The 24,236-nt window shown below is 33.2% G+C and overlaps 2 protein-coding genes across 3 annotated transcripts; one reads left to right on the top strand and one right to left on the bottom strand.

Annotated features, from left to right (window-relative positions):
- Positions 1-14,997: 14,997 nt before the first annotated feature.
- Positions 14,998-20,824, top strand: LOC121239054 (cell division control protein 6 homolog B). Of its 2 annotated transcripts, XM_041136174.1 has the most exons (18): positions 14,999-15,232; positions 15,451-15,544; positions 15,658-15,878; positions 16,140-16,214; positions 16,285-16,397; positions 16,540-16,646; positions 16,749-16,808; positions 17,079-17,152; positions 17,287-17,337; positions 17,533-17,582; positions 18,156-18,291; positions 18,427-18,516; positions 19,019-19,081; positions 19,172-19,267; positions 19,378-19,467; positions 19,579-19,694; positions 20,319-20,320; positions 20,563-20,824. In XM_041136174.1, the coding sequence occupies exons 1-16, from the start codon at positions 15,080-15,082 to the stop codon at positions 19,609-19,611; spliced, it is 1,506 nt and encodes a 501-aa protein (XP_040992108.1). In that variant the 5' UTR covers positions 14,999-15,079; the 3' UTR covers positions 19,612-19,694; positions 20,319-20,320; positions 20,563-20,824. The 2 variants fall into 2 exon arrangements, with proteins under 2 accessions (XP_040992107.1, XP_040992108.1); XM_041136173.1 differs by having other exon boundaries at positions 14,998-15,232; positions 16,540-16,808.
- A 409-nt stretch (positions 20,825-21,233) lies between these two features.
- Positions 21,234-24,033, bottom strand: LOC121239055 (60S acidic ribosomal protein P0-like). Its single transcript, XM_041136175.1, has 5 exons — positions 23,683-24,033; positions 23,033-23,101; positions 22,099-22,197; positions 21,638-22,030; positions 21,234-21,540 (listed from the first exon to the last, which is right to left on the bottom strand). Exons 1-5 carry the CDS (start codon positions 23,938-23,940, stop codon positions 21,394-21,396), a joined length of 966 nt encoding a protein of 321 aa, XP_040992109.1. The 5' UTR covers positions 23,941-24,033; the 3' UTR covers positions 21,234-21,393.
- Between the last annotated feature and the right edge of the window lie 203 nt (positions 24,034-24,236).

Raw genomic sequence — 24,236 nt, 5'->3', positions numbered from 1 at the left:
TACTAATATAAATTAATTAATAAGATATTATACAAAAAGCTAATTCATGATAACTTACTTATTAAATAAAACATTTAAAATAAAAGAGTACTAAGGTTGTGTTTGGATGTTGAACTGAACTCAGTTCTTTATGAATAATAGTGAGTTGAGATGATTGAGTAGGTTTTGTGGGGTCTTCTTAAAATGAATTTATGTGGGTTTGAATGTTAAGATAAGTTTAGATATATATATATATATATATATATATATATATATTATAGAAAGTTGTAAAATAATTGCTTTCCACCTATAAATAGTATTGTTATATGATAGATTTGTCTCCCACTTTCGTTGCCAAACTTGCAAGCAAAAGAAAAAAAAAAAAAGGTAAATAATGGACTGCACTTGCAGCCAACTAATGGAGAGGGTTTTTCGTTCTTAAGGGAAAATAGGAAAGAAAAAAAAGTGAGATGAGGAAACACGAAATTAATGCTTCATGTGGATTATCAGGTGGTGTCCAACCAAAGACTAAAATCTGAACAAGTGTGGGACCCAGCCACTAATTTCACATTTGAACTATATTGAGAAGAGATGAAACCTGTGTTTGGATGTTCAACTCAGTCTAAAAGTGAAGAGCATTGGACTAAATTGTGCATCCAAACTAGCCAAAGTAAGAAATAGCATATTTAGTAAATAACTAATAAAAAACAAATGATTAATAAATAAATAATAGTTTTAACTTTAATTTAATTTATCTATACTGATATAAATTAATTAATAAGATCTTGAGAAAGACGAAGGACATTGATGAGTATTAACAAAAAGATGAAAGACACTATTAAGACGAGAAAAAATCTTGAGATAATGAGAATTAAGTATAATCTGTATTTGCGAATAGAAAACAATAGGTTGGTTATGCCACATGTATGTTTTACAATGACAAGAGATGAGATGATGAATTTTTGCAAATAGTTGCAAGGTGTGCAGTTGCCAGATAGTTATGTGTCCAATCTCGGTAGATGCGCGAGCCCTGATGACTGGAAAATAAATGGATTGAAAAGTTATGATTGTCACATATTTTTGCAAAAATTATTACAGGTGAGAATTCATGGAAACTGACTTCCAATGTATGTGTTGCCATAACCAAACTTTGCATGTTTTTCAAACATTTGTGCTCTCGAGTTATAAATCGAGATATGTTATGAAAGTTGGAAGAATATATTGCTATTATATTGTGTAAATTTGAGCAGATCTTTCCAACATTATTTTGTGATGTAATGGTCTATTTAGCAATACATTTACCTTAAGAGGTAATGTTAGGTGGCCCGATGTAGTTTCGTTGGATGTATTTAGTTTGAAAGATATTTGGATAGATTGAAGTGTACTGTTGGGAATAAAGCCCGAACTAAGGTTTTAATAGCAAAGGCTTATATATACGATGAATGGTTGACATTTTGCTTTCTATATCTTTATGGTGTTGAAACACGATTTAATCGTGAAGAGCGGAATGTTGATCTTGCTTTTCCTCCCCCTCGTGAACTATCAATGTTTTCCTGAAATGTACGGCCATTGGGTGCACAAACGGGATACAATTTAATAGGTGGAGAGTTAGGAAAAGCTTGGCGGTACGTGTTCAATAATTGTCGGGAGATCGATGACTATCTTAGGTATATCACTACATACTTAGAATAATTCTAATTAAAAATATTATTATATAACATATTATGTAATGCACATATCCTATTATTTTATACTTCCATACAATGAGCACATGAACAAATTTAGGATAAAAGGCGTAGAGAATTTAGAGGCGAGACACGAAAAATAATTTTTCTGATGATTTGAACAAAACGTATGCATTTTAACTGTCCTATAACTTAAAATCACTTTGAACCATTTTAATTCTTGTTTACTTTTAATAATTTTGTTATTATTTCAATTGTTAGATTTTGGAGTAACGTGCTAATGATCCCGCATCAGTTTCTTCTGAAGTGCATGCATTGACCCGTAGTCTTTCACACAGAACACTACGAAACACTGCATGCACGGTTCAAGATTATAAATTACATACTATGAACAGTGAATATAATCGAAAGACGCAAAATTGTAGTGTATTGGTAAAGGGAAATCATAGAACATATGACATTGACTACTATGGTGTCATATGTGATATTATCGGATTAAAATACCTGAGTGGGAATGTGACATATGTTTTTTAAATGTGATTGGTGGGATATAGGCGGTGGGGGGGTTTCGATACATAGGGATAGTCACTTTACGAGTGTTAGTACTGCATGTAAATGGTACAAACATGATCCATTCGTTTTGGCTTGTCAAACTTCCCAAGCCTATTACTTGGTTGATCCAATGAAATCAACCGATGAAGATAATGGAGAGATAATTTGGTGAGTCATACAAAAATTTTTCTATGAATATATATGATGCAAGAATGGTAGCAGATCACGACCATAGTGAAGACAAAGATGACACTCCGATGATAGAGGCCTACCAGAAAGATTGAGAAGGTATAAATTTATTTGTTGACCTCGGTGCACTTGAACTAATCCCATTATGTAGAGATGACGTTCCACCCGTACATCTCGACCCATCCATAGTAAATGATCGTTCAGCTTATAAAAAAAGTGAAGAAGAAGAAGAAGAAGAATCCGAAGGGGAAGTCGATGAAGAAGACGAAGAAGAAGATGATGATGACGAAGATGATATTGAAATCAATTTTGAAACAAGCATGGAAAATACATCTGAAGATGAAGAATAAAAGTATTATGTATTTTATTTACACATATTACAGTACAATACATTTTTTATAAATTATTTTGTACTAATTTTTTTAAAAATATTAATTATTTTCAAGGATGCTACCAAAAAGACAACGAAGAAATATGCCTTCTCCCCAAGTTTCGAACCCGTTCATGACTCACCATTGAGAACTCTTCTCCTAAACAAGTTAATACACATGAGACAGACAGTCAGTTGACACCTGCCGGTAAGAAAATTTTGTTGATAATTAATTATATTTCAATACCTTGGAAACTATATTTAATTATTTTAAAAATATTAGCTGATGCATTATCACGTCACGGACATGGCTACACATGTGGCCTTGCTCTTGAAAGAAATAGAAGGTATGGAAAAAGGAAAGTCAACTTTCTTGATAACTTCATTGGAGGAGTGGATGATAGTGCAGCATCACTCGCCTCCTATGTCGGCACACTAGTTTGAGCTTATGCTCTATTTTATGTGTGATCATGAAGAGATGTTCCGAATGAAGTGATTGATCGTGTCGGTGTTGTGTACTGGTGATTTTATATACAAATGTAAATTTATTGAGAGATGTTTTGATTTCATATTTTTTACACAATTCACTTCTTAAGATGAATTCGATCTCAATTTTGGTTGTAATGAGGATGTGCGAACTGTGAACAAGTTGATTACTACATTATTTCGGCATCATAAGAGATGATGTCATGCCCACTTCAAGAAGTTCGAGACGTTGGAAGAGGCCCTTCAGTCTCCTTTTCAAAAAATGAAGTTAGACGATTAAAGGAAGTGTTGTGATCTTTTCTAAAGTCCAGATTATTTAGCATTGTTAATTTCTCCTGCAGAACTTAAGTTTTATCAATCTACAGAATAGATCGGCTTTGACAATCCACCATCGCACCAACCGCCTGCATAAGGTTATTCCAATGTCTTGCTGATAAAATAGTAATTGAAAATTTATTAATTTTCACTCATTTTTATCATATTCTTTTACTTAAGTACTAACATTATTTTTTAAATTTACTAATATGGCTTATTAGAAACGTGATGATCTTGAAAATTTCTTCCTCATTTATGTCTATGCTGCTACTCACACTGATGAGAACAGTGAATGGGTTGATCATGTCGCTAAAAATAATTATGTCAGTGATGTTATTTTCTGTGACCAAATTATGCAACATTTGAATTCATATTATGTTTGATTTCTTGTTTCTTTTAATATGTAAGCTTTATTATCATATTTTTGTTGTAATTGCAGGAAAAAATGATTGAGATACAATTAGCCTCTGAGGAATCCTCTCCTAGTGACATAGACATATTCATGCAAGTGCTTGGGACCAAATCTTGTTTGGTAAGAGGTTTAAGAAGTTCTTTCAAGTGTGTTAGTTCATCCTCCAAGACCTCGACTTCAGAAATTAACAATCTTAGTAAAGTTTTAGATACAGTACGCCAAAAAATTGAGCAACTGAAGTCGAGACAGCAGGAGTTGGAGTCTCTCTTATCGCGACATTCTAATTTAGAGATGAGTTTGCAGGGCCAACAAAGAGACTGCGATGAGAAAATACTCATTGAGATCCAAGAGCAACTGCAGAGGGAGATGATGTTCCAGATGGAACGTGTTATGTCAATTCAGCAAAACTGCAGTGGGCGAGGAATGAAAAAGAAATTATCAATATTTCGTTATAAGTATTTGAAACTTTTATTATCTATTTTTGCAACTCTATAAGACATTGTTAATTGTTACATTTATGGTGTAATATGAAACAATTTGTATGCTTTTTAATTTTATGAAATTACTATTTCTGATCATAATGTTCGCACCTAAAGAACAAACATTTGAACATTGATTCACATTAGAATCAACGTTCAAACAAAATGCTAGCTAATTCGTACAAAATGTTCAAATGTAAGACACTACGTTTGCATGTTTTAATGCACAAACAATCTAAACGTTTGAATGATGAGAATTGATACGTTCGAACGACAAACTAGCATCCGAACATTAAAAATTATACGTTCAAACTTTTTTCCTTTAACATCTGAATATTATATTCAAATGCCATCGAGTTAACGTTCTAACGTAAATATCATTCGTTGAAGCAAAAACAAGAAACATCAATTTTTTACTTGCGAACGTTAATCAGTCGGGTTAACATTTGAACGTCAGTTTATATGTTCGAATGTTACTTTCTGTGATAGTTTTTAAATGTCACAAAAAATATCATGTTCGATTTTTTTTTTTTTTTTTTTTTTTTTTTTTTTTTTTGTGATGGTTGAACAGTAAATCGTCACAAAAAACATTTTGTGACTTCGTTTAGTTGACGGTCTCAAATCGTCACAAAACAGTTTTTGTGTTGGTTTGCTTATTTTTTGTGACGGTTTCATCTGTCACAAAAATCAAATTCTGTTGTAGTGGTTATAAGACTCATGCGTTGATGGTGATTAGATTCATCTGATCAATAACTGGTTCGAGCTGCTAAATACATGAAAGTTTGAACTCGAGATCGCTATTCTAATATCATATTAAATCACTCATTATCCAAAAAACTTACCTGGTTTGGTTTCATGACTAAAATCTAAAATTTTGAAAACCTCTCATCACATCAATACAATTTTTTCAAATCCTTACACAAAATAAAATAAACAATTCAATATTTTTCAATTTCAAAATAAAAATAATATTAAAATAATATTATTTAGGTCATATTCTAATAACCTGTTTTGGAAGGATATATCTATAGTGAATATATAAGTGGCGATAAAGGTGAATAATAAATTGTCGTCCTCCGTGCGTGTAGTCCATTTTTTTTTGTATTTTATCTTTTTTATCCTTCTGTTTTTGCGTTTTGTGTCTATTTATGTGAAGGTATTTTAGTCTTTACATCCTGTGGTGTGACGTTGTGTTAGTGATATTTTCCCCAAAAGATCTTTAGATAACACAAATCCATCTCTCTTCGTCTCCTTCTCGAGTTTGCTCTCTCAACTCAGAACCCCCTCTCTTTTCTGTCTCTCTTTACCTCGCGACCCTCGATTTTTCTTTATCTTGCTGAAACCCAAGCCACTGAAGCTATGAGCCCAGCCCCAATGCCCCTCTCTCCCTCTGTTTCATCATCTCGACCTCAACCTAATCTGCGATTTCCAGCCTGATTTGCCTTTTTCTTCTCGATCTCCTCCACCGCACCTTAGAAACGGTGGTTTCAGTAGTTCTCTCTCTCTCTCTCTCCCCCCCTCGTCCATGGCTAGAGAAGCCTAGCTCTGACTTAGTTTCTTTTTTCCCTATATGTTAATTTGTTCCGGTCAATTTTTGGTTGGGATTGTTCTATGATTTTATGTTTGAGTCTGGGTTTAATTCTTGGTTTTTCTTAAATAGGGTGTTGGAGGCCCTGATGGTTGAAGCCTCTGCTCAATGAGAATTTCTTTGTTTAGTGCAAAGTTACATGCAGATTCCATTAAGAGTAGTTTTTAATTTTCAGGGTGTCTACGAGAGGGACACAAAGAAAACCCTCTATCGATCTCCATTGCAGTAGATCTCTGTAACTGGTTGCTCTGTAAGTATTACGGATATTTCTGCTCCATCATCAGTTGCTCTATAAATTTTACAATGCCCTAATTTAGAGATTTATTTCATATATTTTTATTTCATATATTTTTATTGCATATAGGGGCTAATGGTTCGATTTTGGTTGTGAATTTATATGGTGTTGAATTTGGGTTAGAACATGAGGAGAAAACGAGTTTCTGGTTATAAAAACGCCTTATTTAATTATAAATGCTTTGGATCAGGACACAATTAGAAAGCATGCCATGCAACAGTTCAATAAATGGATTTAGATTTTTTTTCCTTGCATGTCGTGGTTTCCTACAATGTTGGGTTTATCTTTATACAAATATTTTCCTCTAAGACCCTCATTTTCTTAATTTCTTTTGATTTTAATGTTCAACAGTTACTCTTTTAGTGTGAAAATGTGAAAAATAAACACGATTTGTTGTTTTGTTTGTTTTCTCTTCTATTGTGAATCTGTATATTAATGAATGGATGGTTGTTTATGTTGGTTTTTTTTTTCGTTAGAACATATATTCACATGTTTATTTTTTGTTTATGTTTGATCTTTGTTTTGTTTGTTCTTTCCTCTATTGTGAATCTCTACAGAAATGAATATTTGTTCGTTTCTATTTTTTTATTTCAATTTTTTCTTCTGTCGTGAGTATGTACATAAATGAATGAATGTTGATTTTTGAGATGTGCAGATTTATTTTTATTTTTTCTTTCTTTTGTGAGTCTGTAAATATTTATACTCAACAGTTCGGGTGTAGATTTGTCTCTAGGTGCCAATTGTATATTTGAATGTGAAAAAAAATATATATATTTGGATTGGTTTTTCTTGCTTAAGCAAGTTACAATATTAACAGTTGTTTCTTTATTTATTTAATTTAAATTCGTGTGGAGAAAAAGATTCAGCGAAAGAGTTTTAATTGAAATAATTAAGTTATGATTTATTCTAATTAAGTCAGGGTGTCTCTTTTCATCTTGTATTAAGTTTATTTGTGCTTGAAAGTTGTTCCTTTGCTAATATGCATGTATATGATAAATAGGCACATTTGCCTTCCATATTAAGAAGATAGAGGTGGAATTTTTCTTTCTGTGATTCTGTGTAATTTTTTTTTAATTTCACTTTAATATTCATTGTCTTTTATTTATTTTGTTTGTTGTCTATTTTTCTATTGCTTTTTTTTTTAATTTCTCAATTAGGTTTGTTAACAATATTAACATGTTTACATATTAGGTTTGTTATTATCTCAAATTTCAAAATATGTGACGTTATTGTGTGAGATGTTAATATTGTTTGTTTTTGAGATGTGCAAATTTTCTTCTATTCTTTCTTTCTTTTGTTAATCAGTACATAAATGAATGAATGTTGATTTCTGTTTTTTTCCCTATACATTTCAACACATCTTCACATATTAGATTTGTTATTATGTCAAATTTCAAATCTGAAATGTTATTGTCTGAGATGTTAATATTGTTTGTTTTTTAGATGTGCAGATTTATTTTATTTTTTCTTTTTTTTTGTGAGTCTGTACATAAATGAATGAATGTTGATTTCTTTTTTTTTCCCTATACATCTCAACACATCTTCACATATTAGATTTGTTGTTTTGTTTTTTTCTCTTCTATTGTGAATTTGTACATCAATGAATGGATGGTTGTTTCTGTTGGTTTTTTTCGTTAGAATAGATATTCACATGTTTATTTTTGTTTCTGTTTGATCTTTGTTTTGTTTGTATTTTCCTCTATTGTGAATCTCTACAAAAATGAATATATGTTCATTTCTTTTTTTTTTTATTATTTCTATTTCTTTCTTCTATTGTGAGTTTACACATAAATGAATGAATGTTGATTTTTGTTGCTTTTTTTCCCCTATTCATATCAACACATCTTCACATATTATATTTGTTATGATTTCAAATTTCAAACCTAAGATGTTATTGTCTAAGATGTTAATTTTGTCTGTTTCTAAGATGTAAAAATTTATTTCTATTTATTTCTTTTGTTAATATTATTTGTTTCCAACAGTTGTTCCAAAGCATGGAAAAATTCATATTTAAGTTTAAATATAGAAACATAGAGAAGTTCATATTCCATGAAAGCATGTAGACAACATCTTTATTTGTTTTATCTTTTTCTATAGATGTAATTTTTGTTGTAAGTGGTTTTGTTTCTGTGATTTCTATTTTATTTGTGTCTTCTACATACAGATCGGAGTGGATTAGTTTTTTTTTTTCAAGTTGGTGTAGACCTGATTTCCTCTTCAGTATAGATCTTAATAGATCTTCATATGTTTGAAGAGAAGATGTTCTAATTTGCAAATTTATTTCTATTTTTTTCTTCTGTTGTGAGTTTGTACATAAATGAATGAATGTTATTTTTGTTGCTTTTTTTCCCATTCATCGCAACACATCTTCACATATTAGATTTGTTATTATTTCAAATTTCAAATTTGAGAGGTTATTGTCTAAGATGTTAATATTATTTGTTTCTGAGATATGGAGATTTATTTCTATTTTTTTCTTCTATTGAAATTGACAAATCTTGACGTTTTAGTCTAGATTTATGAAGCTTTGCCTTAGATCTGCTAGTGTACATGGTGTTGAATATTTTTTTATTTTTTGTTCTGTGCATGTTTTTTAATATCTGTCGTTGTTTTTCTCTCTGTGTTTTTATTTGATCGCAGTTGTATGTTTTACATTTATAGTCTTTGTTGTCCAACATAAATGATGAATACTACATACATTGCTTGCCATGCTCTAGGTTTTAATTTTTTACCCTCCCTGTGCTTTGTTTTTACCCATATGAAAAACAGTAGACAATTGAGTATAAATCTTTGAATTTTTTTATTCAAATGTGATGCACTATATATTTCTTTTTCTTTTCTTTATTTTTCAGGTCTAAATTTTTTTTGTTTCTATTACATCAGTGAAGTTTTAGTTCAGATTTTTTTTTCTTGCTCATCTTTATAAACTCTGGCATATCTGGACATTTTATTCTAGGTTTGAAGAATTTTGATTTGTATCTGTTAGTATATAAAGTTCGATTCTGTTCTATTTTATTTGTTCTGCAGAGTTATAATTTTTATCATCTATTTTGAACCTAGACATATCTTTACATAGTTTTGTCTCTGATCCCTTGATTTATTTCTTACAATAATTGTTGGTATAGTTTTGTTAACAACCTTTTTCTTTTACAAGAATTACTTACTTTGAATATGATCGAAGTTGATATGATCTTATTTGCTAACATTATTGGCATCTGTAATTTGGATAAAGATGTGTTCACGTTTTTCTTTGTATTGTGCTTTTAATCTGAAAAATGTGTAAAACCTGGTTCTTTGACTAGGACAAGGTGGTTTGTCTGGAATGATTTTTCAATTGGAATAGTTATATGCAGTGACTTTACTTTTAACATGATAATACTGACATCATTTTTTCTCACCAAGTGTTTTCTACTGAATGTGGGTTACAAAATATATACGGTATTCTATATTATCTTGTTTGTTTTTAACTTGTGTTTTCTGTTTGTGGTGATGTAGCTTGATATTGTTGTTCTTCAATATCAAAATCAAAAGCTTGTATAGTAGTTAAAAGCCCGAAAGGTAAGAGTATTTTTCTCTTGAGAATAAATTCTCTCAACTAAAACAGACACAACACCCGTTTGATTTTACATTAGCAGTGGTCAATAAGTCATTAGATATGGTAATGATTGTTTTTGTATACATTCCTGTGTTCTTTAATAATCTCAGGCAACTTTTTTTTAGTTTATATATACATAATTGTATATTTCTTGATGATCAATTCTTTCTTATTTTGGAAATAAGCTTGTGAATGATTTGGAATCATTTTCTATATGTACAAGAGATTCAAGTAGTGAACGAGATGGCAAACATATGCTGGTTATGGACGGTAAGGATCAACTGCCTTAATGATTGTGTTGCTTATTCTTTTGTGGTGGTACTCTATTTGATTAAATCGTTAGCTTAATTTAAGTACCCTAAAATGTTATACCAAAACCACAAAAAAAGGCAAGCCTTCTTGTTGTGGATATCAGAAGAAGATGTAATTTTTCAAAAGGGTGTCATTTGTTCTTTGGTACTTTATTGGAGGTCGCATTAGAAATTGGTGATAAATTAGTTTCTTCTTTAGGATGCACTAGAAGAGTTGGTTATGGTTTGATTCATTTGAATATGCTGTAATCAAACTTATGATAGTCATTAAGTGTGCTATATATTACTAACATGCTTGGAAGCTTAAGTTTGTTTGTACTTGCTTGCCCCAACATTATATACGATAATATTATTCATCTCACTTAAGATGATTGTGACTATCCTTTCGATTGCTTTTAAAATTTATCATGGGGCTCAAGTGACTTAGACATTACAGTCACTACCCATTTATGCTTTAGGGTGCGTTTGGTTACCAAACTCACCTCAACTCATCTCAATTCATCATTACAACTTTTTCAAATCCCAATACAAAATATACTAAACAATTCAACTTTTTTCAAATTTTAAAATAATAATAATATTAAAAAATAATATTCTAACAATATTTTATCATCACAACTCAACTCACTTCAACATCCACACACACCTTAGTCTTCTAGGTTCCCCCCCCCCTCCCTTGACGTTTCCTTTATTGGCCTGTAATAGGATAAATTGTTTTACTTTCTTTCATTGTGGGACCTAAAATAGGTGACAAAATGCTTTACTTCTTTCACGAACAATTGTTACCATTCTCTTGCTCTTTCAACTAATTGTTAAAGGTCAAATCTGAATTATCATATGTAATTTCTTAATGGGTGCTCTTCTATTTTGATATGTGTAGTTATACATATATATATATATATATAATTAATATATATTTTCTCTCTATTGGGCAAACGTCTCTTGGACGTTTCATTACTACTACTATGTGTGTAGTGGTGAGGAGATTTGATGTGATTGTCAATGACGTAATTTTAATTGAAATTGGGCGATAGATATATACATATATTGGGGTAGAAATTTAGCACGAGATCGAATGAGGTGCATGCATAAAGAGGAAGGAAAGAATCTTTAAATTTGCTTGCTTGGCTTTCTAATATAATTGGACGATGAGGAGAAAGAGAGATAAGAGGTAGGGTGCATGCTTGGAGCTAGATGTGATTGTTGGCATTAAGGGATTAGCTAGCCATCCTACGTACAGAAGAAAACGTCGAATATATAGCTAGTCACATGGGATAATACTCAAACAGAGACATGCAGACGCCAATATTGCCACGCCAATCTCCTTATCTTCTCATCTAGTCTTCTCTACTCCTCTCCCACCCAATCAAAATGAGTCTTTAGAATCTTCTTTATTTCTCTGATCGTTCTCATCGTTTTTGTTCGCACTTCCAATTCAAATGAATGACTAAAATGTCTTATCCCCATCATGTCTTAATTACTTATTGCACCCAACAAAATTAAATAATTAGAGAACTTATCAATATATAACCGACACTGTAACAGTCTAGTAGAAAGAAATGATAAACTTCTCATTTCGAGAGTGAGAAAACCTCCAGGAGATAGAGAAGAAGAAGACTGAATTTGATAGATGATTTTTTACATGCGTTCTACATCGGATTTTATCTCCATATGCATAAGATTCTAACAAACTTGGACATAAGAGTAATTTCAAATAAAGGAATTAACAAACGTAACTAATAGTACTTTTACTATATTATTGAAAGAGTAGAAGAAAGGCTGCGTCTTTAATCTCCACGTGGTCTTTCAGACTATTCTTTCCTCCACATAACCCTAGCTTTAATCCCAACCGTTCCTTTGATCGATGGTCCTCATTAATCCTTAACTTTCTCTTCTTCGTACGTCTACCAGCAAAACGGCACAAGTGATGCCCCTCTACGATCTAGCTTGTAACAGACACCCATTGGCTTTATTATTATATCGTACGTACGTTGCACTGCTTAAATAAATAAAAAAAAGTACGTAGAATAAATGAGTATGTTTATTCACATAACAAATATACTGCTACTACGAAAGTCTGTCGATCGCATTCAACAAAGTTATATATTATTTGTATTTTAATTTTGTTTTATAATTATGATTGTCGATTCTTATAATTAATAATATATATTTACACATCAACTCATAATTAAGTAAAGTAACTTTAAGGTTATGTTTGGTTGTTGGTCAGATCTATTATTTTTTAATTTTTTATAAAAAAATTAAATTTCTTTCTATTTATTTCATACATTTTAATTTAAAAAATTAAATTCATTCCAATATAAACAAATTAAATTCATAAATTTATAAAATATTATTATTTATAACTCAATCAAATTCATTTTAACGTCTAAACTAAACCTAAGCGTATGAATGATGGGTACCAAAGGGATGTATATGGAGAGAAAATATCTAAAGAGGCGCTTGTCCGTCCGTCCTTTCGCAGCATGCAAGAGGTCTCTATCGGCTACGTAGTGTAACCTAACTGAGAGGCCAGGCATTATTGTTGGAGCCTTGAAGTAATTGTATCCACACACTACTACACAGCATCGCGTCCGACCACCTCGGCCATTCAAATTCCCTCGAAATATATTACAATATCATTGCAAGGCGGTTGTCAACGTCCGCACGTCATTTTTCATTATAATATATATATTTTTATATATTATATTATATGAATAGTACTATTTGAATATTTTTATACCGCACATTATTTATATGATTGAATTTAATTTATAAAATTTAAATTTTAAAATTTATCTTTATAATCAAATTATATCATATAAATAATATAATATGTATATATTAATTATATCATATACGTACGATCCACAAAATGTCTTCAAAATCAATTTATATCGCATCGAAATGTCTTAGTTGTAGGAGTAGGACAGTTTTTGTCACTTTTTGAAGTGTGCAAGCTTTTCACTATAGGAAAATTATTTATTTATGGTTAATTAATTCTAACGAAAAGATTATTTATAATTAAAATGAGTCTATTTTAATCATAAATAATCTTTTTATCGTAAACAAATGGTCACAAATATTCATTTTTCTTATAGTATTTTATTTGATGAATAAATTCTTCTTTTGGTCGTGAAATTGATATATCATAGATACCCTATGCACCGTCCACTTGACGGAAGTATTTGGACAATGTAATACTAGTTCAGAATCTGACAATTGTACGTAGTTGTATTTTGATAAAAGAAAAATGATTTATACAAGTTTGAAATAGATAAGTATATGCATATTCTTGTAAAAAAGTAGACTCTACATTAAGAATTGTAAAAAAAATTATTTTTTATTAGCAGAACCTATTTTTTTACAAATGACTTATATGGGATAATTTATCTATTTGAAACTTATACCTATCATTACTCCTTATAAAAACTTTTTCACCATTTACAACGATGTTATGTCTTTTCTTTTTTTGGATTTTTTTTTCAATTATAATCTAAACATCTTTAAATACCATTTTTTAATCTTTTATTTTTAAAATTCATCCAATCGTTTGTCTAGGTTTTTGTCAAGAAAACCAGAGAAGCGACCAACATAATTGTTTTTAAAAAAGTTGCCATAAACATTTGATACAAACAGCTTTTAAAATTTATCTTCCTATTTTCACTAATCCTAATACAAAATACACTTAAAAAGTATATATAAATCACTTCTCATTCTACCCATCCAATTTCATTTAAACCTATACAGTACATATTTTAAACATTTTTCTTTTCAAAATACGTAAAAAATTATAGAAAATATTTTCACTAAACATGTTATTAGAGCAGTGAAATTGGACGCTTTAAAACAATATCTATCAAGGAAAAATATATAAAATGATGTGTGAAGTTAGAGTACGAGTAATGTTGCATACAGTCGTAGAGTGTGTAGGTGCCGTGTAGTTGTTTTGAAAAAGAGTGAGATCTACTATAAAAAAAATTAATTTTTTTTTTCATGTAGATCCCATATTTATTCACTTTTTTTGAAGTGATTGCACGACGCTTATGCACTTACGACTACAACTATAATTTCTCTTTAGAGTATATATGCAAGTCTCAAGTACTCTACTTGAAAAATGTAGGGCAAATGTGTGTTCTACGTAACAAAATTCACATTTTTTTAAAGGGAGGGAGCGGAACTCATACAACGTAAGACTGTTTGTAACATTGCTCCGAATATACATATATATATATATATATATATGTATATAAAAGACGAAGATAAAATTGAGCTATTTTTAAATAGTTAAAAATATAGTTAAACTGGCTAGAGCTACGTACAACAATAAATTTATTAGATACTATAGCCTATCCATCAAGTAAACTATTATTATAAATCAATCAATTTTAATAAATAAACCAATGTGGGATGCATAGAAATTAGATTGTGTAAAATATCCAAGATTTTTTTTTAACTAAATTTAAAATTTTTAATCAGAAAATTAGATAATCGGATGCGAATACAAGTGTTAACTCGTAATTTCGTTAAAAATAAAAAAATAAAGGAAAAAAAACGCACTTTAGACACACGGGCGGGCCAGACGCTTAGACAAGTGGGTGGTCCAGCCCACGTTACATAGAAGAGTCTTGCCAAGAATTTTTCGAAACCACCTAACTACTGGCGGGAAAAGAATATCCTACGGCTCCAATTTCCCGCTAAAATTACCACACTATATATTCCTCCCCCAAATTATCTTTAAATTTCTCTCCCACAGCACCCCCCCGCGGATCCAGATCCCTTCCGATCCTAAGCGCGAAATCTCAATTCGCGAAATTCTCACCATGCCTTCCATTGCTCGATCCAATGGCGACTCCACTCCTCAGAAGCGCAGACTGAGATCCGATGCGGCGGCTCAGGATTCTCCGATCTCTACGTCGGTCAAATGGAAATCGCCTCGCGGATGCAGCTCTACGAGCCCAAACAATCTCTCAAATGTGATTCTACGATGCTCTGATTAAATAAGAACAGCTTAACCTTTTTTTTTTTCAATGTTGTCGTTCTTTGAATAAAACTGAGCGAGAGAAGCCAAATGGATCGGAAATGTGGAAGTCATTTGTTTGGTTAAATTATTGGTTTACATATACATATTTTGAAGCAAACTACATTCGAATAAAGTCTTTTGTAGTGATTTATAATTTCAAATTATTTGCAGGGCACTGAGAGAGATTTTAGTGATAATCCTGAGAGATCTCCGGTGAAAAAATTATCCGGCAAATTTATTTCAAAGCCCAAGTGGAATCCAGGAGGCAAGCGTGGACTTAAGCAATTATTGATACAATAAGTTCTTTCCCAATTCGTTTTAGCTTTAATTGAACGTGCTTGTTTAATATGGTTGTATTGCTCGTTTTGATCGATATAGATACGGAGCAGATGAGGGCAGTGAAGGAGGCCTTGCACGTTTCGACAGCGCCATCTACTATCGTGTGCCGTGAGAATGAACAGAAGAGGGTTTTGGAATTCTGCAAGGTATGCGTGGAGCAAGAGAAGTCTGGAAGTTTATATGTTTGCGGGTGCCCAGGGACAGGGAAGTCGTTGTCAATGGAAAAAGTGAAGCAGCTTTTGGTTGATTGGGCGAAAGAGGTAAAGCTTTTATTTACCCTCGATTTGTTTCTTTGGTCTGGGAGGCTTTCATTTGGTTCATAAAGAGGATTTCTAAACAAGTTATGATCAGCGATAGCTAAGAATGATGCTTCAACGATTAAATTAACCATTCTATTCATATCTATTCTTTTGGGATAATGCGTAATTTAACAATTCAAATAGGCTAACCTTCTTTTAGGTAAAACTGGGAATTTATTTTTTAGTTCTAATTCTGACTGTATAAATTATTCTTCCCACCAGGCAGGTCATCGGCAGCCGGATGTGTTACCAATAAATTGTACTTCTCTAGCAAAAACATCAGATATTTTCGTCAAGGTACTGATATCAACAACAGATTTCATTGTTATTCAAACATCAAATACGCTTAACTGCTGTGTATATGCAGATACTAGGTGATGCCCAACAGCGAAGGAAAGTGAATAGCTCTGCTACCTCAGCGTTGCAACATCTCCAGAACTTGTACTCTCAAAACCCACGATCTTCCGGCATAAAGATGACGTAGGCTATGCATTCTCACTCTAGGATCTTATCTTCCACAGCCTACACACACGTGCACAGTACAGGATCACTTTGTTGCCTTTTCCTCCTCAATGGATGTCACCAAATATGTGGTTAAACTAACGAGTCTTCCTTTTAACAGGCTGATAATTGTCGATGAGTTGGACTATTTAATTACAAAAGACCGGGCTGTGCTTCATGATCTTTTCATGCTTACAACCTTCCCTTTCTCCAGATGTATTTTGATAGGTAGTGCTATTATCAGATATATTATTAAGTTCTGCTTCATCGGATTCTCAATTTTGTGTGCCTCATGCATAATTGTTTCTGCTGTCATCTTTGGTTTTGCAGGGATAGCCAATGCCATAGACCTAGCAGATCGTTTTCTTCCGAGACTTCAGTCATTAAATTGTGAGTTCAATACTTCAGTCATTATATTGGACCCGGCAAAATTCTTTTGATCTTTTTAATTCTTTAAAGGTCCTTATTTTACTTGTTAATATGGGAAGAGGTAGTTATTAGCTTGATTATTCTGTTTAACCAAACTCTCCCAAATTATCCCCTGGATATATCCTTAGACCTGGCCTTATTGCCTGCAAATGTGTAACAATAGATGCTAACTGGCCCTTATCTCTGGAATAATACTTATTGGTAACTCTACCAACTACTTTTTTGTGCTAGGCAAGCCTATGGTCGTAACTTTTCGGGCATATGACAAAGATCAGATCCTCAAGATACTTCATGAGAGGCTATCGGCAAGTTTGCACTACTGTTTTATTTTCAAGCAAACAAGCCGTGTTTGCTTATAGATTTGATTCTGGTAGAAAAAATGGGGTTTGTGTAGGGTGATAAATGTTGATAAGTAATTATAGTCATTCTGCTCTAACAGGCACTTCCTTACATTGTGTTTCAACCGCAAGCACTGGAACTCTGTGCCAGAGTGAGTTCACTATTTTTCTGATGAATAACTCCCCCCCCCCCCCCCCCCCCCCCCCCCCCCCCCCCCCCCCCCCCCCCAAAAAAAAAAAAAATTGTTAATGATGGTGCAACTTTCCCATCAAGCTAAAGCATCTGAATCTGACCTTGTGGTTCATGTTAGAAAATAATTCTAGCCTGACTAGATGAAGTTTTGCAGAAAGTGGCCGCTGCCTCTGGAGATATGCGGAGAGCTCTATGTATTTGCAGGCAAGTGCTCTATGATAGTTGTAGTTGGAATTAGTACATGCAAATGTCAGAACTTGAGTTTGTTCCTGTCTAAGTTGACAAACTAGAATACGGGATGGCAGTATAGTTCAAGAAGCATTAAACACATACATGCACACATTGTAGTTGCAGCCAAGTTATATTTTAAGTCGCAGGTCCATTAGCAAATTCCTCAACCTTAATAGCTTCAATGGATTCGTCTAGGAGGTTTAATCAAGCTTATATATGTATAACTTGTGCCATTAGCATTTGAAAGTTGATATTGGATATTACACTCATGTTCAAGATTTGGCAACATGCATCTATGCAACGCAGATTCTGCTCTATTGCCAGACCTTCTGCTTGTTCTTTTCTTTCTGAACCTAGTTTGCACTGAATTTCATGGTGCATTATCGTATGTTGAACAGTTTTTACCTGAAGAATTGGCATCAAGCACTGCAATGGTTATTTTTCATTTTGACTCCAAGCAAATTAAAAACAAAAACCGCTGTAACCTTGCTTTGCCTGGAATAAAAAGTACAAAATTTAGGCTATAACTGTTTAGATGTATTACAGGAGTGCGATTGAGATTCTAGAAGCAGAGCTGAAAGACTCTAGCAGCAACTTTCATTCATTAACAGTAGAGAAAGCATGCTTTGAACAACAGACGGCTACAGCGCCTGATATATTGAAGAAACAAGACATAGATGTGGTATGTTCTGAACGATTGACTTCTTAAATATCCTTTTCTAAAATCATGAAATGGTGAAGGGTCCCGGTTAGTTTTTATTTATTTATTTATTTTAACTTTTTCTACTCAGTCTTACGTTTTGGAAATTGGTTGCAGGTAAGGCTTGATCATATGGCTATTGCTTTGTCAAAGACGTATAGAACGCCAATAGTGGATACCATACAATCTCTCCCACAACATCAGCAGGTAACTATGTGCTAAAAACATGCTTCCATCCAGGTATCAAAGGTTATAATGTTCACCCTCTATTAATATTAGATTCAACCGTCAAAAATATGCCACATTACTTATTTTTTAAGTAATGTTTTTTACCTGTTCTTCATTCATCTTGCTTGTCATAACTTGGCAAATCTGACACTGAGGTATCTTTATAAGAACTTACATTCAATGCTATGCTATAAATCATGCCGTACATTCAATAGTGGTCATTCTAATTGGTTAATGGTAATATAAACAATTTGATGAAAAATGATGTACATTATGTATAGGCACATGCTTTAGAGCTATAATTGCAAAGAAACACTATTAGCCCAACCCGCATATGTTAGTAGGAGCTAAAATTAGGCTTGAACATTGGGCTGCATCAGGCTGCAGGCTGGCTTTTAATGATTACCTTCCTTGCTCTTATATCGTTAGTTTTGGATACAGGAGTATTGATATATACTCGCTACACCTAACCTGATTGCAGATTCTACTTTGCTCTGCCGTGAAACATTTCCGTGGGGGAAAGAAGGATACAACTGTAGGGGAGGTGTGCTTTCTTACCATTATTTTGGAAAATATACTTTGTTTTTATCTGGAGTTACATCATTGTTTTTTGAAACTTGTTCCATGGATACAGCTGAATAAGTCTTATATGGACTTCTGCAAATCATCACTAATCCCTCCTGTTGGGAGTCTGGAACTTTCAACTATATGCCGAGTACTAAATGACCAGGTAGGACTCTCTGCAAATCTTCCTCGTAAAGTTGTCCTGTAACACTGCGTCACTTTTCTGGCTTGGAAAAATTATACGAATAAAATTCTGAGGCATAATTCAATTGTTAGGGGCTTCTCAAACTAGGTCAATCTCGAGAAGATAAATCGAAAAGAGTGTCATTAAGAGTAGATGAAGCAGACGTCACGTTTGCATTACAGGTTTGACACAAATTCTGCCTCATATGAGCCGCTCGTATCGTGTTTTCTTCAGTGAGGATCTGTTCTCACCGAGAATCTTCTGTTGTTTACATCGTCGTTTGCGTGAATCAGGGGATCCGTTTCTTTCGCAATTGTCTTCAGTAAATCTGCTCAAAGCATATGGACCCGTGATTCTTCTTAAGCTTGTGGTGACCCTTTTTTCCAATTCGCCCAGTTCAAACGGAAAGGTTGGTAGCCTTTTCTTTTACATTTTTCATTTAAATTTAACGACTAGTTACAGTTCACCCAGTGCCAATGAAGAGATACCACTTTAATCATGAATGGAAAATGACTTGACCAGTTTAACGTGGAAGTCCAACAATCCTATGCAGACCTACTTTGACAAAAGTTGGGTAATCTTTCAAAAAATAGTTCTCTTGCTCTTACAGATTCTTCTGTCTGAGCACGAGAATCAGTCCAATAGAGTGCATCGGGATCTAGCCAAAAGGCTGATTTGAAAAGAAAAGGGAAAAGATTTCCATATTTTTTTAGAGCGCTTCCAATGAATCATGTAAAATTCATGTTTTTATAAAATTTTATGGAAATAGCTCAACAAAGTCCATCCAATGGATTATGTATTTTATATCTAATATCCAGTTTACTATAATACCATCTCTACATCTATTGAATATTATTCACACTTGTATAAATAAATATTGAATTCATTTATTTCTCTACTTTTTACTCTTTATTCATTTTTTTATCTACTTTTTATTTTTTACTTTATTTAAAATGAATAAAATATATTAAAAAGTATAATATTTAAATAATATAGAGAAAAAATAAATAAGCTGATGTATGATATGTTGTAGAAGTCAGTATGTAAAATAAAAAAATTAAATTTTGATAATGTATTTTAAACGATATGATGAAAAATCTATTGAGAGTACTTCAAATGATTTGTACAAGCTCACAAGTCCTTGTAAAAAAGTGCACCTTAAAAAGTTGTAAAAAACTATTTTTTTTTTTTAGTGGAATCAACTTTTTTGTAAAAGAATTGTATTTGTGGCTTGTACCATTACTCTTTGGACATATGATTTCATTCCGTCAATGCAGATCAGAGAATTGGCAAGCATGATGAGTGTTGTGGAGATAATACAGGAATTATTAATTCAAACGCCCAATGTCAGCAATTTCCAGAGAGTTGGAACATCCTCTCTAGAAAAGGGAAAGAAGATAAATACGAAAAAATGTAGGAAGAAATTTTAAGACATGATATGTTCATCACATGTAACTTAACTGGTACTTTTTAACTGTATCATTCTTCTTGTAAAGACGTTACAAATTGGATGAGTTTATAAGGTTTTGTGTTTTCAAAGGAAATGTGGACATAGTTAATTGCATTAGATTTGTATGGTTTTGAAGCACATAAATCACGTTTGCTATAGCCGTTACAAGCATGCCCTGCCCCTCTTGTTCAGCCAGATTGCACTAATGTACGTAGAGATGGGTATCTAAACTTTTATTATCTTTTTTATTTATTTTTTCCTCGGTGTAGCAGGGCTGTTAAGTATAGTTTTTTTAAAATAGAATTATTGGATGAATCCCAGCTGTGTTAATTAAAAAAGTTATTTTAGGGCCTCTGCTTGACACCTACGGAACCTATATCTGCTACCCTCTCATGTGTTCATGAAGGACCTCTGGATTAGGGTCTAGAAATTAGAGAGGATTCTGTAAAAGCTAGGCATGACTTTGAACGAACCAAAAAGCTCAACTACACATTGCACTGGCATTTAAACAGTATTTTAATTGTTGATAGGAGAGTGCAAGACAAAATGGAAAAAGGGTCTACTGTGAATCCCAAGATAAATATAAAGATCCAAAGGAAAATGGAGACAGTGATAGGCGATATCTGCCATTAACTAAAACACTACAGCCGACTGAAAATCAGTCAAACAAACCGAGAACCATGTCATCATCAGACTCCTCTTCTGGCTCTTCCTTCTTCTCTTCCACCTTTGTAGTAGCACTTGGAGCAGCACCAGTATCAGCAACTGCAACAGGAGCCAACATTGCAGCAAACTTGCTTGGATCCTGCAATTCGGCTTTGAGCCATCAGTCAAATTCACAAACAGGAGAGACAATATGATCTTTATTTATTTATTTTTTTTTACGAAATATCAATGCCAACCTTCAAGTATTCTTTCACTTGCTCAGCCTGTGGGAAGGAATACTCTGTAGCAACTGCAACACCCAGAGCATTTTTGTAGGCATTAATGAACGCGTGGGGTGCGGCAGTAAGAGTTGGGTAGGAGACTGCCAGGGAAATAGAGGCGACCATGGAGACCCCAGCAGCAAATTTCTCCATAAGATCATCCTCAGTGAGATCAAGCACCTCGGGGCTAAAGACCGATCCATTGTCATAAACAGAGAGTACAACAAGACCATAAGAGAAAGGCCGTATCCCAAGCTTTGAAAGAAGTGCAGCCTCGGAGGAGCCCACTTTGTCACCCTTTTTTATGATCTCCACAGGTGTGATGATCTCCACTGTGCCTTTATTGATTTTGGTTGCTATGTTCAGCACCTGAAAATATATTAAGTTTAAGAATAAAGCGGACACGGGACTTTGTGGAAATCAGTCTGAAAGTAAACCTGAAAGAAGGAGGTCTGAGAAGGATCGAGTCCAGTGTTTCCAGGGGGGACAACAACATCGATCGGTGCAACAAGACCAACACGTGCGGGAGCTCCAACCTGTTCATCTTAAATGAATTATGAGATAACACGACTAAATGCCAACACCATTATAAATCCGCCAAACAAGGAAATGGACATCACCCAATCTCCAAGATTTCAGGTAAAGTCTTCGTTGAAGTTCACCAGCAATTCTGTACATTTAACTCATACACTGAAGTGAGTTTTAACGTCGTACATAACTGAACTCTACAACTCAACTTCCTAAGCTCTCTAATTTCCTATGTTTTCAAAATAAGCTATATTTATAAATTTTACTAAGAAGTTAACATGATTGGTGACACGCCATCAAGGTCATAAATATTAATGGTCTGACTAAGATTTTAGCTTTAAATTTTGATGGGTGATTGGAAGACATATATACATGATTCTGGTTTCTCAAATAGAAGGTCCTAAAAAATTGAACTGGACAATTTACAGTGTCTGGATGGATAGATAAGCCCAATGATATGGAAATTAGGAAATTAGCATGAAAGGATCAGAACAGGCATGATTCGGTATATACGCATGAAAAGAGAACAGCCAGTTGAGAGAAAATAACCAAGAACACACAAATTTCTAACTTAAAAAACATATAAAATTGCTAGAAGTTGATTCGCTAGTGAAATGAAAAATGCCAGACGCAGATTCAGTAACATGCAAAACCAACAAAATGTTAATCACAAAATTGTAGAATATATATATATATACACATATAATATATATGTATATACACATATACATATACTAGGTTCGAAGAAATAGAACCTACAAGATGATACCAACGGTTATATACTGCAGCTTGAATCGCTGGCAAAAACAATTGATTCATTCTTATAGCTTTGAATAGGCATACCTTATATTTGCCAACCTCTTCCCTTACTTCCTTCAAGTCACCCTTGGTGAAGATCAATCCCACATTGCCCTATTTCAAAAGAAATTGAAGCAGTCAGCACATTAAATGAAGACATGAGGAGAAACCTATACGACAAAAGGGAGCGATGATCACCTTCAAAAAGATATAATATAATCATTAACATTCCTCTGGCTGCAGAGAAAATTGTTAAAATGGAAGTGCAAAAAATTATGGGATATAATGATCATTTATATTGATTAGTTTCAACTCAACCGATCGAATACTCGTTGAGTTAAAATAAAATACAAAATAAGAACGCTAGATCCAGCATGTCATGGTGTACCCAGTTCTACTCTGACAAACAAAATACCAAAACTTGACATTAACAGTTAAAAACACACACAAATACGCACTGAGCGAAAGTTTTCACATAAATGTACGAGAAATATTCTCAGAAATTTTATTTTGAATTCGTCACATTTTTTCAGCAAGCATTTGTGTCCATCCGAGTGAAGTATTTTTTATTATCCGTCACAAATCTATTTACTTCCGACCCATACGAAAGAAGACCCTATAACCGAAATGCTATTTACTCATCAACCACAGAGACCCAATAAAGAGAAAAATAAAGCTTATCAAATAAATCATACCACCAAAAGAGGAATGAGGTTCTTGATCGCCTCGTTTCCTGACTTCTCCGCATGAATCTTGATGGAACGCTTCATCATCGTGTTCTTTCCCATCAAAACCACGGAGTCACCTCGGAGGCCCCTGCGGATGCTCTGGAGCTGGTTCGAGCCCACGTTGTCGGCGTGAACGACCAGAATCTGGGAGTAATCGCTGAGCATGGCGCATAGCTTCTTGTCGTATATGGTTTTCTTCTGGGACCTTGTGGGCTTCACGGCCATTGCCAAGAATTTTCTTTGAAGATGAAGAAGCAGCAGTAGATCAGACAGTTCGTAGGGCTTTTTGCTTGAAAAAGAAACCCTAGAAGCATGAAGCACGGCTGTACCATGCGTTTGCATGCATATATATATATATATAGGAAACAAGTTGATGGCTATGGGTCTCGGGCTTTGTGTGGGCCCACAAAGATTTGGTCAATATTCTGGGTCCCGAGGCTTTAACTTTTTTCCAATGTGCCCTTGTAATTAAGAGTGATTTTGCATTTGTATCACATCTATTAAATATTCAAAATTATACA

This window comes from Juglans microcarpa x Juglans regia, chromosome 7D (genome assembly GCF_004785595.1).
Source record: "Juglans microcarpa x Juglans regia isolate MS1-56 chromosome 7D, Jm3101_v1.0, whole genome shotgun sequence".
NCBI lineage: Eukaryota > Viridiplantae > Streptophyta > Magnoliopsida > Fagales > Juglandaceae > Juglans > Juglans microcarpa x Juglans regia.
This window is presented reverse-complemented; position numbering and strand designations above follow the sequence as displayed.